This window comes from Triturus cristatus, chromosome 2_1 (assembly GCF_964204655.1).
Source record: "Triturus cristatus chromosome 2_1, aTriCri1.1, whole genome shotgun sequence".
NCBI classification, from domain to species: Eukaryota; Metazoa; Chordata; class Amphibia; order Caudata; family Salamandridae; genus Triturus; species Triturus cristatus.
The window spans coordinates 783583588-783598274 of record NC_140581.1 but is presented as its reverse complement, the minus strand read 5'-3'; the positions used below and the strand labels follow the sequence as shown (position 1 = coordinate 783598274).

At 45.0% G+C, this 14687-nt stretch overlaps 1 protein-coding gene across 1 annotated transcript in view; it reads right to left on the bottom strand.

Annotated features, from left to right (window-relative positions):
- Positions 1-299: 299 nt before the first annotated feature.
- NFIL3 (nuclear factor, interleukin 3 regulated) overlaps positions 300-14687 on the bottom strand; it is a 31283-nt gene continuing 16895 nt past the window's right edge. Inside the window, exon 2 of the mRNA XM_085632722.1 lies at positions 300-2190. Within this exon, the coding sequence (XP_085488848.1) occupies positions 610-1992 (1383 nt within the window). The 5' untranslated portion in view covers positions 1993-2190 and the 3' untranslated portion in view covers positions 300-609. The remainder of the gene's footprint in view (positions 2191-14687) is intronic.

The following is a 14687-nucleotide window of genomic DNA, read 5'->3' as shown; positions in this document are numbered from 1 at the left end:
TAAAAAACATGCAGAACAAAATCCAAAATAATGGTGTGTAAACAAAAGAAATGTTAAACCCAAATGGAGTTTTGTTGTCGGCTGCTAAGGTCAAACACAAGCGAATGGGCAGGTTTCAATTGGTTTCCTCTGAACACAGCTTCTGATTTATGATCTTTGTGAAAAAATTACTATAAAATAAGTATGTGCCAAATTGTACAACCTCACAACTTTACACAATCTACCAGTTAATTAAACCTTGTGGCAAATCAGTCTTTCCTTTTGGCTATTGAGATTAACTAGGAGCAAGAGGATCCACATTTGTTGCTAATACTTTATTACAATTATTAACTTGCACATTTACAACCGAACAGCAAAAAATAATGTTTCATGTCACAGCCCAGCACAGCCTATTGAACTGGTTGCAAGGCATAGTGATCATAACACAATCTTGGCGTCATAGAGTGGCAACTTGTGCATGAAAAAGACACCAGCAACTAGTCATTATTAACATTACAGTGAAATGACAGCACAAGTCCAGTGAAAATTCAGCACTGTACAAAACAATGGTCTACAGGCAAACACATCCATTGAACAATATGTTTACATTGGTTTTTTTTCAGTAGTATTTTAGATTGAATCTGAACTTGATATGTCTTGTGTGGCAATAAGTCTCTTGAGGGAAGCAACCTCTGCTGATAGGTTTGCTATACCTTGCTTCAAATACAAACTCTCCAAATCTGGGGCTTTGTAGACAGTGTCCCCTTTGTGCAGAACTCCACCTTTGCTTCTGCTCTCCATTTTATTATGTTCCTTTGGATGCCAGTGACCTGGTTTGAGAGACCAGTCTTGGATTTTGGTCACCTGCACAGACAGAGGGGTCAGTGGACGATCCGGCAGAGTTTGTGCTTCTTTCTTTAACAGCTGGCAATGTCTCTTTGATGACATGTCAATTGGCAACAATGACTTCTGCGCAGCTTCATACTCAACATCAGGCGCTTCTGTTTTTACCTGCATGGCTTTCGCCTTAATTCTGAGTTTGTGAGGCAGTGCAGAACAGTGAGCCTCTGGGACCTTTATTACTGTAGTGTGGGCATTGTATTCCACCGGGGAATGAATGGGACCTTTGGGAACCTGCTGCTCATCCTCCCCGTCTGATGACTTGCCTACTATACCGTCATCAGCTTCTGATGTCCTTGGGGAGTTGCTGGAAGAGCAGCTTATCTGCAGCAAGGGAGGTGAGTGAGAGTACCCAGTGTATGCGCTTCCTATGTAGGTCTGATACATAGATCCACGATAAGAGACATTTTCATCCTCTGACTTTGTGGCATAGGTCTCCAGTTCCATCGGCTCCTGTTTTATCATTGGAAACGAGGTTTCAGGAATTCGGCAGCCCTTCTGAGGCGGCATCTCCTGACACTGCTCTGCTATTGAGGAATCTGATATGTCCGAAACTGAACTCAACGGAGAGTGCTTAATGACAGAGATACAGCTGCTGGCTATCAATGAATGTTCATGCTCCATCACAAATGAGCTTGCAGTAGGTTTGTCCAGGGGATGGTCCTGAAAATAAACTGTGGCTATATTACTGAGTTTCTGGATTTCTTGGGCATAGGCGGCAGCACTGATTAAACCAAACTTGAGTTTCAGTGCTAACAACTCAGTCTTTAAGCCAGTGTTTTCCTCCCCCAGTGCCATGAGCTTGTTCTCTAAAACCAAGTCATTGAGACGCCGCTTCTCGCGAGACCGTTTGGCAGCCTCATTGTTCTTGCGCCGTTTTTCCCAGTACATGGCATCTTTCTTTTCATCTGGAATAAATTCCCGTTTCCTGCGGCAAGATGATGACTTGTTTTTCCCATGGTTTCCTTCATCGAATAACATATCATCATTTGAAGCATATGCTTCAGACATGTCCGATAAGGACGAGTTAAGGGTCATCATGTTGTCCAGGTTACTCCCGCCATCTGCATGGATTTTTTCTTGTTTAATGGTCTGCATTTTCTTCAGCTGCATCAAAATTATTCTGAACAGGACTTAAAGAAGGCTCTTGAAAGGGTAAACAAATTTCCTGGGAATTGTGTACCATACCCAATTGACAGCTCTCTATGTATTTATATCCGTAGGTCTGTTTGTGCCGTAGCCTCAAGTGTCTGGGAAGTCTCTGTTGCCATGTTCTTTCCACTTTCTTAAAAGAAGGAATGTCTAAGCCACCTGCAGAAAGAAATCACACAATAACACTTATTAGATAATGTTTGGATAACATCACAGAAAATTGATCATTCTGGTATTTTATACATGATTGCTATGCTTTCTGCGGAAGAGGCGTGCATGAGAATGATTAGAAATATGTAGCATGGCTTTACTGAATTGTATTTTTAAGTCAGTACAATTCAGGTAAGCTTTTTGCAGTTTTGAGTTGCACCTAATAGGCAGGGCTAGTCATCACACAGGGCTTCCATGGATGGGAAGAAAAGGGCAAAAACAGGGATTTAGAGTGCCAATCAAAGGAATTAAACAATATGCATCCAAGACCAGCTACGTTTGCCTATTGATGCCTTTCCTAGAAATCTCTGCTGCTTACACAAAAGATGGCATTCGGAAGCTTTTTAGGGTAAACACATTCTCTCAGAGATTTTCCAGACGCTTTGTGCAAAAGTCAAAACTGATTGTCAACATATGAAGTCCAAGCAACATAAATGAGGAAAACAAGTATACCTAACGCATAACCCATTTACAATAGTGATCTGACAGTTTGCGTGACATCATGGGTTGCCAGAGGCTCCCTGAAGAAGTGAGACTCCAAATTCAACCACCAGCTTATCTCTGAGTGTTCCGGTACCTTTAATAATGTAGTTAATTTCCAATTAAATTATAATTCTCTGCGGCTTGATTAGTGTGAGGGTAAGAACTCCTATGTCATGATGGACTTTTCTTGCTAAGCAAAATCTTGTCTAGGAATGGGACAGAGAAATATTTCTCTTCACAGTAAAACTGCTCTGAATCCATTACTACTTTCAGTGAACGCCCACATTTCATGTCGTATGTGGCTAATGCACCGAAAGCATGCACTGTGTACTGAGCACTCACAGACACGCTTACTCACTGGAAGAATGCACTCCTCCTTTCAGCCTGTGCCCACAGCTCCCGCGTGGGCGTGCAGCAGACACTTCCTTGGCTAGTAATGTGATGTCACACTGGTGCTCCCAGAGGACAACTACATCCTGTCAATTCTATGGCATTTCTCTCAAAACGGCTCTAATTGCTTTACTCGTGATGGTAATTGTTTCCACCCCTCTGGGTGTTGCAGTGGCAATAACCCAGGCTCGATAGTTAGCCAGCTGAGTGCCTGGCACTCCATGCTGCCTGGTCCTCAAAGACATGCGTTGGTCATACACTCAGGGTTGTACAGGCAGATGCGAACACCTGGAGAGTGTTACTGTGGCCAATAGCCTTTAAGGAATACTGTATACATCACTCAGGGGTGATGAGAGGAGAAGAAAGGACATACTTCGCAAACAGGTGGAAACACGGTGCCGACAGGGTTAGAAGAGGTAAGGTGCTATTGGAGGGGCAGGGTAGATGGGAGAAGGCTGGGGATTGAAGGATGAGTGTGTGATTACAGACTGGAGGCTCCTCGGATGCCGCAGAAGCTTCCTTGCAAGTTTAGGGCGGAAACTCTGACTGAGTGTTTATGAGTGAGGAGGCAAGGATGAGAAAGTAGTGGGAATAGTGGAGTGTGAGAGCAGGCCTAGGGCAGATACATAACATGTGTAGTGAGGCAGGAGGGAAAATGGACACAAAAAGAATTTATCGTTGGATTCACACTTCAGTGAATTTAAAGGTGCAGCAGGGAGCCTGGGGTAATGTGAGCGGGGAGTGAAACGGGCAGCCAAGTCCTGGCAGCAACCCCACCCACGCCTGTCTCGCTTCTGTTTCACAGCATGAGCAGGGAGGTGGGATTGGCACTAGTGGGCTGTCCTGCACAAGAAGAAACAGAATAAAATGGGGCTCAATGAGGGTGTATCCCCTGTGCTGAGCGACACTGCACTACTGTACTGTGGGTTTGCTTTCTAAGCCAATAAGCATGGACAATTCACTGGCAGGGTGCTTCTTGTGGTACCCCAGTCTACGTGGACGTTTGTCTTTCTAATGAACCTTATTTGTGAAATTTACTGGTGGGCTACTTCTTGAGGGCGAAATCAATTTGTGGATTTCATATAAAACCACAAAGTTGATTTAAAACTTTTATTTAATTATAGACCTTCTGTAAAAACATGGCCATTCCTCCATGTGACACTTCTGTGGGCATATAAAAATAAATATAAAAACCGATAAACCAAAAGGACGCATATTAGTTGCCACAACAGGAGGACCAAGAAGCCTGATTCGGAAAAACAGTTTTAGATTTTTTTAAACTCAAGTTATCTTAATCATGGATGTTCTCGATAACCTTGTCCGTGAACTGCTTTCCTTTCCGCACAGCTCCTCCTGGTAAGTGCTGCACCTGACCCTTGTTTGTCTGAGTTCGAGGCCCTCATCCACCCGCAGGCACCTGCCTGCGCCTCATCCCTGGTGGTCCTGTGGGGAGCTTCTCTACTCTGCCACTGCTCTGCCCTTTCCTTCTGACCTCTTTTTCCTTACTTTTTTTCTGTTCTTTTTCATTCTTTCTTCTTTCTTGCCTCTTTTCCACTTTTGAGCCTCCCCTCTGTGTCCCTGCCACTGCGTGTCCCCCGTGGCCCTGCCCCCCTCCAGTGCCACTTCCCCACCTCCCAGCTGTCCAGCTCTCCCCCTCCCACTACTTATGGCAGCTGCTGTGCTGCCATGCGGAAGATGCACCAAAGGCAAGCCTGTCTGTGCCCATACGCGCCTGGATGCGCCCAGCATCATGGACCCTGGTTCTTTGACCATCCATCGCTACTACACCAGCACCCTCCGCGTCCTCAATGCCGGACACCATACTGGCTGCCAATAGGAATCACTGAAGGACACTGCCGGAACTGCAGCTGCACCTTCGCCTACCACCACACACCCACCCCATCCACCACACGACCGACAAACACTGGACCCTACTGCATCCTGCTCAACACATGTTCCCTCCACAAACACGCCATGGAGATCTGGGACCTGCTCGACTCCGTCGTCCCTGATATCGCCTTCCTCGCCGAAATCTGGGTGAACTCCACCTCCGCACAGACATCGCCACCACCATCCCAGATGGATACACGATCATTCACATGGACTGCGTCGACAAACTGGGGGAAGGCATTGCCATCGTACATAAAAGCACCCTCCACCCCACCACCTACGTGGACGACCTCTCGACCACCGTGGATCACCTCCACTTCCAGGTCCAGACCCACCTGAACAACACCCTCCGTGGCACCCTCATCTACAGACCCCCGGACCATGCCCACCCTTCAGCGATTCCTTCATCAACTTCATCGCACCTCACGCTCTCACCTCCACAGACTACAACCTCCTCGGTGACCTCAACTTTCACCCTCGGACCCTTGCCCTCATTACAACTTCAAGAGAGCCAGGACCACCATCGCCCCCATCTCTGCTGCACCATCAACTGCTCCATCAACTCCGCCATCTTCCCGGAAGACTGGATACATGCAGAGATCAACCCCTTGCTGAAGAAACCCCCTGTCGACCCAACGGACCTTAAGAACTTCAGACTCATCTCTCTTCTGCCTTTCCCAGCCAAGGTCATCGAGAAGGCCATCAACGCCCAACTTTCCGAGTTCATCAAATCGAACCACATCCTGGATCTCTCCCAATTCAACTTCCAAAGCAACCACAGCACCGAGACTGCCCTCCTCGCCACCACAGACGATGTCCGCACCCTCCTTGACCGAGGCAAAACTGGAGCCCTCATCCTCCTGAAACTCTCAGCCGCCTTTGATACTGTCTCTCAAAGCACCCTATGCACAAGACTCCACTACGCCGGCATCCACGACAAAGCCCTGGAATGGATCTGCTCCTTCCTCAATGGCCGAACACAGAGAGTCAGACTACCACCATTCCTCTCGCGACCCACAGAGATCAGCTGTGGAGTGCCTCAGGGCTGCTCCCTGAGCCCCTCTCTCTTCAACATCTACATGGCCCTACTTGCAGTCATCGTCACGAACCACTGACACAACATCGTTGCCTATGCCGATGCCACCCATCTGATTCTCTCCCTCACCAACAAACCCACAGTCGCCAAGAACAACTTCCACAACGGAATGAAGGCTGTCACCACCTGGATGAAGAACAACTGACTCAAGCTCAACTCAGAGAAGACCAAAGTCCTCATCATGGGCTCAACCCCCTCCGCCTGGGATGACTCTTGGTGGCACACAGCACTTGGACCACCCCCTTGCCCACAGACTGTGCACAAAACCTCTGCATCATCCTGGACTCCTCCCTCACTACGAAACCACAAGACCAACGCTGTCTTATTATCCTGCTTCCAGGTGCTATGCCTGCTCCTAAAGATCTTCAAGTGGATCCCCACTGTGTCTAGAAAGACAGTCACCCACACACTAATTAACAGCAGAAACAACTATGGCAATGCACTCTACGCTGGCATCGCCCAGAAACTCCTCAGGAAACTGCAGAACATTTAGAACGCCTCCACCAGACTCATCCTCCAGACTCATCCTCAACATCCCCCTCTGCATCCACATCACCAGCCACCTGAGAGACCTCCACTGGCTCCCAGTCAACAAAAGAATCACCTGCAAGCTCCTCACACATGCCTACAAAGCCCTACACAACGCGGGACCTGTGTACCTCAACCACTGCCTCGCATTCCACGCACGCACCATTGACCTCCGCTCCGCCGAACTGGCCCTGGCTACTGTCCCACGTATCTACAAGACCACAGCTGGAAGAGAATCCTTCTCCTACCTCGCAGCAAAGACCTGGAACTCCCTGCCTTTCCACCTCAGGCAATCACAATCACTGCCTCAATTTAGGAAAGACCTCAAGACCTGGCACTTCGACTGAACAACAGTGCCTTCGACGGCCCAGCAGCCGCCCCCCCCCATTGCCTTGAGACCCTTACGGTTGAGTAATCACACTTTACAAGCCACCTGATTGATTGACTGATAAGTTATTCTGATACGAAGGTCAGGTTTCAAGTGCATTTAAAGACAAATACAAAATAGCAAATAGGAAGCAACAATTCATGTACACGCCCTTAAAACATGTAAAGCTTCATACAAATATATGCACACACCCTCATTGTTTGGTGGCTAGAATTTGGTAATGAAGAACCTAAATGTATAATTCATAAATCAGAGTCACCTTTTTGAAATGCACTTTTTCACCAACATTCTGCCAAGAAACTCTATACTGTAAGTTAACGCATCCAAGCAATAAAGGCAACAATTCACAGATGCACCATTTGTGCACTTCAAAATGAGAGTACTCAAGTATTATTTATAAATACAGATTTTCAAAAACACAAAGCAATACCCATGAAAACTGGTAAAAGGCCTTACAGATCCAAAAAAAGATACACAAATACAAACTTCAAAACTAGCAACTAAGAAAAAAGAATCAAAGACATACTTTTGGGGGAGCAGAACGTTGCTCTAAAACTAACAACAGTAAACTAGTCTACTCAGAAATAAAACACTATGTAGCCCTCTGGAAATTTAAACCCTTACTTCACAAAAAAACTAATTCAGCCACTAGAAAATAGTAACATACAGATGGAGTTTGGTAATTACCAAAAATACTGGAGCTGGAAAAATACATCTTTTGGTGACAATGAGAAATAGAGACATGAAACAACATTTTTAAAGTAGGGCTTTAGGAGAAGGAGCCACATGGTTACCGGGTAGTTTCTTTTATGTGTTTCATTGCTGCCAGAAATCCGTTTTTATCAAAAGAAATTTCCACCAATTTGAGAAATCCTAAAATAGCAAGTCTCTTCAAATTTCACATTCACAAGTTGCTTATTAAAGCATATTATCATTTACTAAGCATGCACATGTATGTGTGTTTACATCCCAAAGCATTATCATTCCACTCAGGTGGACTTATTAATGCTAGTAAGACGTTTTTAAAATAAAATAAAGCATAGGAATGTTAAATATTTCAGTGAAGACCAATGTTGATAAAGTAATTACATTTTGGAATTTGACTACTGCGCATTCCATAAAAGCATCCAAAATCACTGAAAATTTCTTTTTGAAATGGAAACACAGGCATGTTGTTTTGGGGTTTTTTATTGCACAATTTATTTTTGATAAACAGCTTTTGAGTAGAGACTGGTTTCCCATCTGTATCTGCATGTATGCCTTCAAGGAATCTCCTGAATGCACTACATTCACAACTACTTCATCAACGGAAACCTAGTAATGCATAGTGAGATACATTCAAATCAGTGGTCAAGTGGGTTAAGTAGTGTATTGTAAAGAGAAATGCGAAGATATGTCTTTACACATACTTAAGAGCATTTTTAGTCTATACAGAATTTTTTGATTGGAAAATCAGTTGACATATACAGCTCTTCCTCATTGTGATCAGACAATGGAAGAAATATAAGACAAGAACACGGGGTGTCTGTGGTGTCCGTTTTTAAGCACATGGCTTTAGATGTAAAAACAGATCCTGTGCACACGCATAAAAGTGGAAAAATAAAATACAGAATAATCGTTGCTAAAGATGAAGACAAGTGTTCTTTCTTGAAGTGGTCCCGGAATTACTAGGAGACGAACAGGACAACAGATAAAGACTTACTCTACCTTAGAAAAGCCCTGAAGAAGTCAAGGGTTTTACGCCCCATTGACGAAACACGTGTTGGCTGGCCTGTGAAATAATACAGCATTAAAAATCAACACTTCAAGAAAGAACACTTGTCTTCATCTTTGGCAACGATTATTCTGTATTTTGTTTTTCCACTTTTATGCGTGTGCACAGGATCTGTTTCTTCATTTAGACGGGCCTCAGTCCTGATTTGAGGGTTTAGGGGTTTCTCCCTCACCTGCAGCACCGCATCCATAATCCACATTTGAGCTAACTTCACGCAATTTGGCAAGCGCCACTCTATACCCTGTGAGAAATAACACCTCCTTTTCGTTGTTTGTTACATGGCTTTAGATGGCTGATTGTTTATCACTTCCAAATGTGTCCTAGAATAGAGCATGTTTTACAGTTTATCACAAAGTGACTCTGGGTTTTTAACAGGTCCAGCATACGTGCCCAAACGTAGGTAAATACAAAGAGTATGCAGTTCCTAATGTATTACTGTTGCCTTGATAGACGACATTGCTCTGTCTGTGGGAAGTTTTTAATTAGGTCAGCCGATGACCTAATGGGAGAGGATGTGGCATAACAGCCAGAGTTGCGGTCTTTGGAATTGGGGAACCAGGTTCAAGTCTAGCGGGAGGCTCCAGCATCCTGTGATTCTGGGCAAATCACTTAATCTCCCCGTGCCTACCGAAAATGAATGTGTCCTTGTGTAATGTTTGCGCTCATGTACAGCGCTCCTAAACCTTTCGGGTCGAGTTTGTGCTATATAAAACTGCACAAAAAAACCAACAAAAAAAAATGAACTGGTGTGCCAAACATCATCATCATTCTAGCAAAAATATTCACTTACAACCCATGCCAGTATCGCTATATTTAATATCTGTAAGAGCTGATAAAGTAATTTTGACAAGAAATTCGTTTTTATAAATTCCCATAGACAACAGTAACCAATTAATTTCTTTATACTGTGCAGATTTCAGTTGGTAGGGCCAAGGACTCTTTCAGCTCAGAAGATGACGCTGTCCTTAAATTTGTTTCAACATGGTGAGTAAGGGCTCTCAGCAATAATTATGACTACCCAAATGTCTTCAGCAGCACAGGATGGTCTCCTGAAAACTTACTGGCATGCTAAACACCAATCAATAACTGTTCAAGTAGCTCTATCAACAACAAAAAAAACAATCTGTAAAAAGGAAACGGCCTTTGAAGTTCAAGGATGGGTTTTGTGCACATAAGAGTTTCATTTTTTGCAAACTGACTCCCTGTCTTTATTTTTAAAACAAAGTTTGCAACGTGCAAGTTTCCACATTCGTTTTTACAAGAGTGTAAGAACATTCGACCCGATCCATTAAAGGAAGCGCGAGGGCTTTTTTGAATGTATTATTGAGTCTTCAAAAGCGTAGCGTCTTTTGATGATTTCGTGAGTGTATTATTATAATTAAGACTGGATTAAATGAATTTGACTTGCACATAATGTCTTTTTTCGCTGGATCATCTGATCAAAAGTGAGAATCGCTCCAGCATCAGTGTGATCAACATAATGCAGAAGCATGTGCAGACAAATAACCCTCTGCAAATAACACAATGTGACACAAAGCATTTAAATATATTTTTAATTTGGACTCTTTTTAAGAACACTGATTCTGTTTATAATTTGATGATGACCTAGATCAGCATAACAGTAATACTGATACATGTGCAAACATCATTCTGTGCCATTTGCCTTCCAGAAATCACCATTTGATATGACAGAAAGAATGGGGGCGACTAGGCCATTCCTGTCATAGCACGTTTGTGCTGGCTGTTGAAGCTGATATGAGTCAGAAAGTGGGAATTTACTTTTAAATGTCGACATGGTCTATTTACAGAAGCAACAACACAGACATACAAGACCCGGGTAGAGGAAGGAGTACTCGTTATGGGGCACTCATCCATTGGTTAACATTTAGCATACCTGGGGGGGCCTTTGGAGAGGGCATAAGGTGATGGGGAGCTCTGTCGCCGCCCCTGAGTTTGGCCATTGGTGAACATGGCAGTGTGCACTTACATCGTCGCCTATGGGGGACCCGACGAGCTTCGATGCAATCTTAGATTGAAGTTACTTTTGCAGGGCAGGTTGGTCTCCCCTCGCGGGCCAGGGAAGCCACAGGCAAAATGTGAAGGAGCCGCAAATGAACTTGCAACAACCGATGCAAGAACCACCATGCATTTTTGTATAGGGACACATAACCTGGGCACAATGGCAGTATGTTAGATAATGTGCCCCTTCAAGGCCATATAGTTTGGCATCGGGCCAAAAACCAGAGCCTTGAGTTTACAGTATATCGCTGCTGACAGACTGTGGGTTCACCTAACACTGACAGACGAAAGTAATGTGCTATTAGGTTTTAAGCAATCGCATTTTCCTGTTTCAGTGCCGGCCTCCAAGACCGGCCATCTATCTCCCAGTTCGAAAGTTTTCATTGTCCAGTAAATGAGAGCCTTGAAGCACAGCACACACTAGCTCCTGGTGACCCTTCTTCCGCAAAAACTCTCTGTATTGCAGCATTTCTGTAAACAAGACCTTCAGCGCTGAAGCGTGCGATTCCGATGACGTCGGTAGGCAAGGCTGGTCGAATCACTTAATGAGAAACCCATTATCCGCAGTAATACATCCATTATCCTCGACGTAATGAGTGGCCTTGGAGAGCCTTCATCCAATGGGGAATTATAATATCCGTGTACTTTATCCACCTCAAGTGTCATAAAGTATTAGAATAAAAGACGTCAAGACCGAGGAAGCCCTGAATGAATAGAAGCGTGACGGATCTGTAACTAGGCGCACTTAGGAACCGTGCGCACGTGCGCACGGTGGGACATGCAACCAGACGAATGGACTTACCTGCACACTACACTGGGCTCAGGGGCATCTTACAAATCACTGTGCAATTGGAGAAGCCCCAAAGCAGCACACCTCCTTCACTAGCTACGGACCAACACAATACGTCCCATCCCTGTCATCAGAGGGAAAGGGGGCGGGGCCTATTCTAAATGGCGTTTTTAATTTCCCAAATTATTAGTGCATTGAATATAAAGTACCTCAAATGGTATTATGGCGAGTAAAGAAACAGGAGGCAAACCATCACAGTAACATGAGACAGAAAATCTGTATTTTCTAGGATGAACTCCGCAACAAATACAGCCCCCCCCCCAGCTAATTTTTTATTACCAACACAAATTTCATGCAAAAGCTGTGGGTGTATGAAATGTGACCATCACACTACATGTGCGTGTCACTCGGCGACACACATTCTCTGAAAGTTTGCAATAATGTACCACAAACAGCTGGAACACAGTCTGTTTGTTCTGTTCCTAAAAAACAAGAACTAAAAACTGGTGAAAACACATCAGCCTTCGTTTTATCCCGGAGAAAATGTTGTAGAAATGTGTCCTCTAACCGTGCCAAATTTCAGAGAGGTAGAAAGGAGTACATTGTCTGTTTCTCCTCAGTGTGACAGACAATCACTGATGCCTTTTCTATTTGTCCTGCGGTGAGAAGAATATTGCAAGGATTTCGCAAAATAATATATTGGACAATTTCTGAGTGAAAGGAGATGCGCCTGCCAGCCATTCACGAATCCACCTGCTTAAGCTTGTGGACGTGTCCTTCTACCTGAGACGGGTCACTGGTGAAATAAAACAGACGTGCTGTACAGTGAAATTGGCACTTTACGCTGAGTTCTTGTCACTTTCTTACAGTCACGCTTCTCGCTGATATGATCGACGCATCAGTTATGACTCTGACAGCTTTGCGTATTAGAAACTAGAGTGATCTTTCTCAGCAGTCTTTCCCTGTTGGTTGCTGTCTGTCGGTAAATAATATGAATTAAAAAGCACACCACTTCATTTCAGGCAGCTAGGCGGAGGCTGAAGTATATGGTCTGGTACGGCCTAACGCCCACCCTCCCCTGACGGTGACAAAAACCAAGAAAACGTTCTTGTTTTTGGAATAGGGGGTCGTTGACCCCCGATCGTATTTATTAACATACAAAAACAAGTTATATTCATAAAATACCATAACGCAGAAATGACAAGACAGGATTCGGTATATTCGCTTAGATCCTAGCTTTAACAAAACTCTAATACATAAATGTTCCTATCCTGGTCTAACACATTGCTGTTCACATTTCTGCGTAGTCCTCTGAGCCTACGGCAAGGTCAAAACGCTGGCCCCTCCCCCTTACACCGAAACTGTCCCGCGCACCCCAACCGAGATGCGCATGCGCCGGAGGCCCAGCTGACCCGGAAGTACTTACCCCCAGGCAACCCCCAAAGGTTCAGGACTTACTCCATAAAGGGGCCAAGCAGACAGCGCAGCTTACTTACGCCCGCGTGCGGGGTGGCTAACCAGCCAATGGAAAGCGTAACCCCCCCCTTTGTCCCCGCACTGTTCCAACCAACCGGTTGTAACTGCCCCTGGAGTCTGGTGAGAACCAAATGTCCCTCCCCTCTTGGCGGCCCACGTAATGAGACGCCCCAAAAGATGAGTCAATTTAGTCTGTCCAACCTATGACCTTACCGCTCGCCTATGGAATATCGCCTAAAAACACGACAAAAAAGGCATCAACAACATATCTACAAATTGGTAACCTGTGGAAAAATTTACAGAAAAACATACATTTTCACAACAAACTCTTAGTTCAGGGATGGTGGGTGGGGAAAAAAGCGGTTAAAGAGCCTCCCGAGGGAGGTGACGCACATGCACCCGATGTGCTACCAGGGGGAGAAAAAGAGAACGATTCCTGAGCTCCCCCTGGTTTTAAGGACCCGAGGGTCGCCCACGCCCCCGTAAGTGATCAGATCACTTCCGGAGCGCGGGGGAGCCTCACGTGACCCGGAAGTGATTCAATCCCTTCCGGGGCATGACCGCCAGAGAGAGACCAGGATTGGGGGGCACAGTTCCGGTGGGGGCACGGCCGACCACCATAATGGCGGCGGGGCCAATGCTGGCCCCGCCTTCCTCGTTTGTGATTCCCAGAACATGACCCTGATGGTATGCCGGTCGGACTGCCCTGTAGGCAATATGGCAGTTCCGGAAGGGCTGGCTTGACAGAAGGTCAGTGCAAGGGCCATTTTTTTGGTGCTTTTGGGTCTGTTTTATGGCCTGGTGGGCGTTTTTACTTCTGATTTCCCTGATCTTACCACAAACATTGTCTGCAGTAAGCACGAATGCATGCAGTCTTTCATACCTTGCAAAAAAAACTATATAGCGTCTTTATAAGATCAAAACTATCCCTATTTTCAAACGTGGGCTGAGTCACTAATAGGGCTAATTTTATTTTGCTGTCTGGGCCTATTTTCTGTCCCGGCCAGATTCTGATGGTATAGTTGTAGCGTCATCGTCAACAGACTGTGCTAAATTCAGAGAGAGATATATAGCATTTAATATTCTTTTGGAAAAAAACATAATTCGAGCTGCATTCTTTCTGGCCTCAGTGAACTTTGTTTCTAATACTCTGATCGTAAGCCCTTCCCTGAACATTAGGACACCATTGTCTATGCACTATGGGCCTTACACTGAATGGGGTGGTGGTTTATAAAATGGTGCATGTTAAGTCTGTACCAACTGTTCATTCTGTCATCTAGAGCAGAGCTCAAATAGGGATCCTTGCACAGCACACTCACTGCCCTAGTGGGATGTTTGTAGATCCAGGACAAACCCAAAAATCTTCAAAAATACAAAACATGAAGTCACAGACGTCCATAGTTTGAACTGTACTTGATGAATCATGTCCAGCTTCACAGCACAGAGCATTCTTTATTACTTGCCATCTAGTTTGTTCCACCTTTGATATCTCACTCAGGCCCTCCCTCCATTCCCTCTGACTGAGAGTGTATTAGATAGCCTCCCTCTGACTGAGAGTGTATTAGCTAGCCTCCCTCCATTCCCTCTGACTGAGAGTGTATTAGCTAGCCTC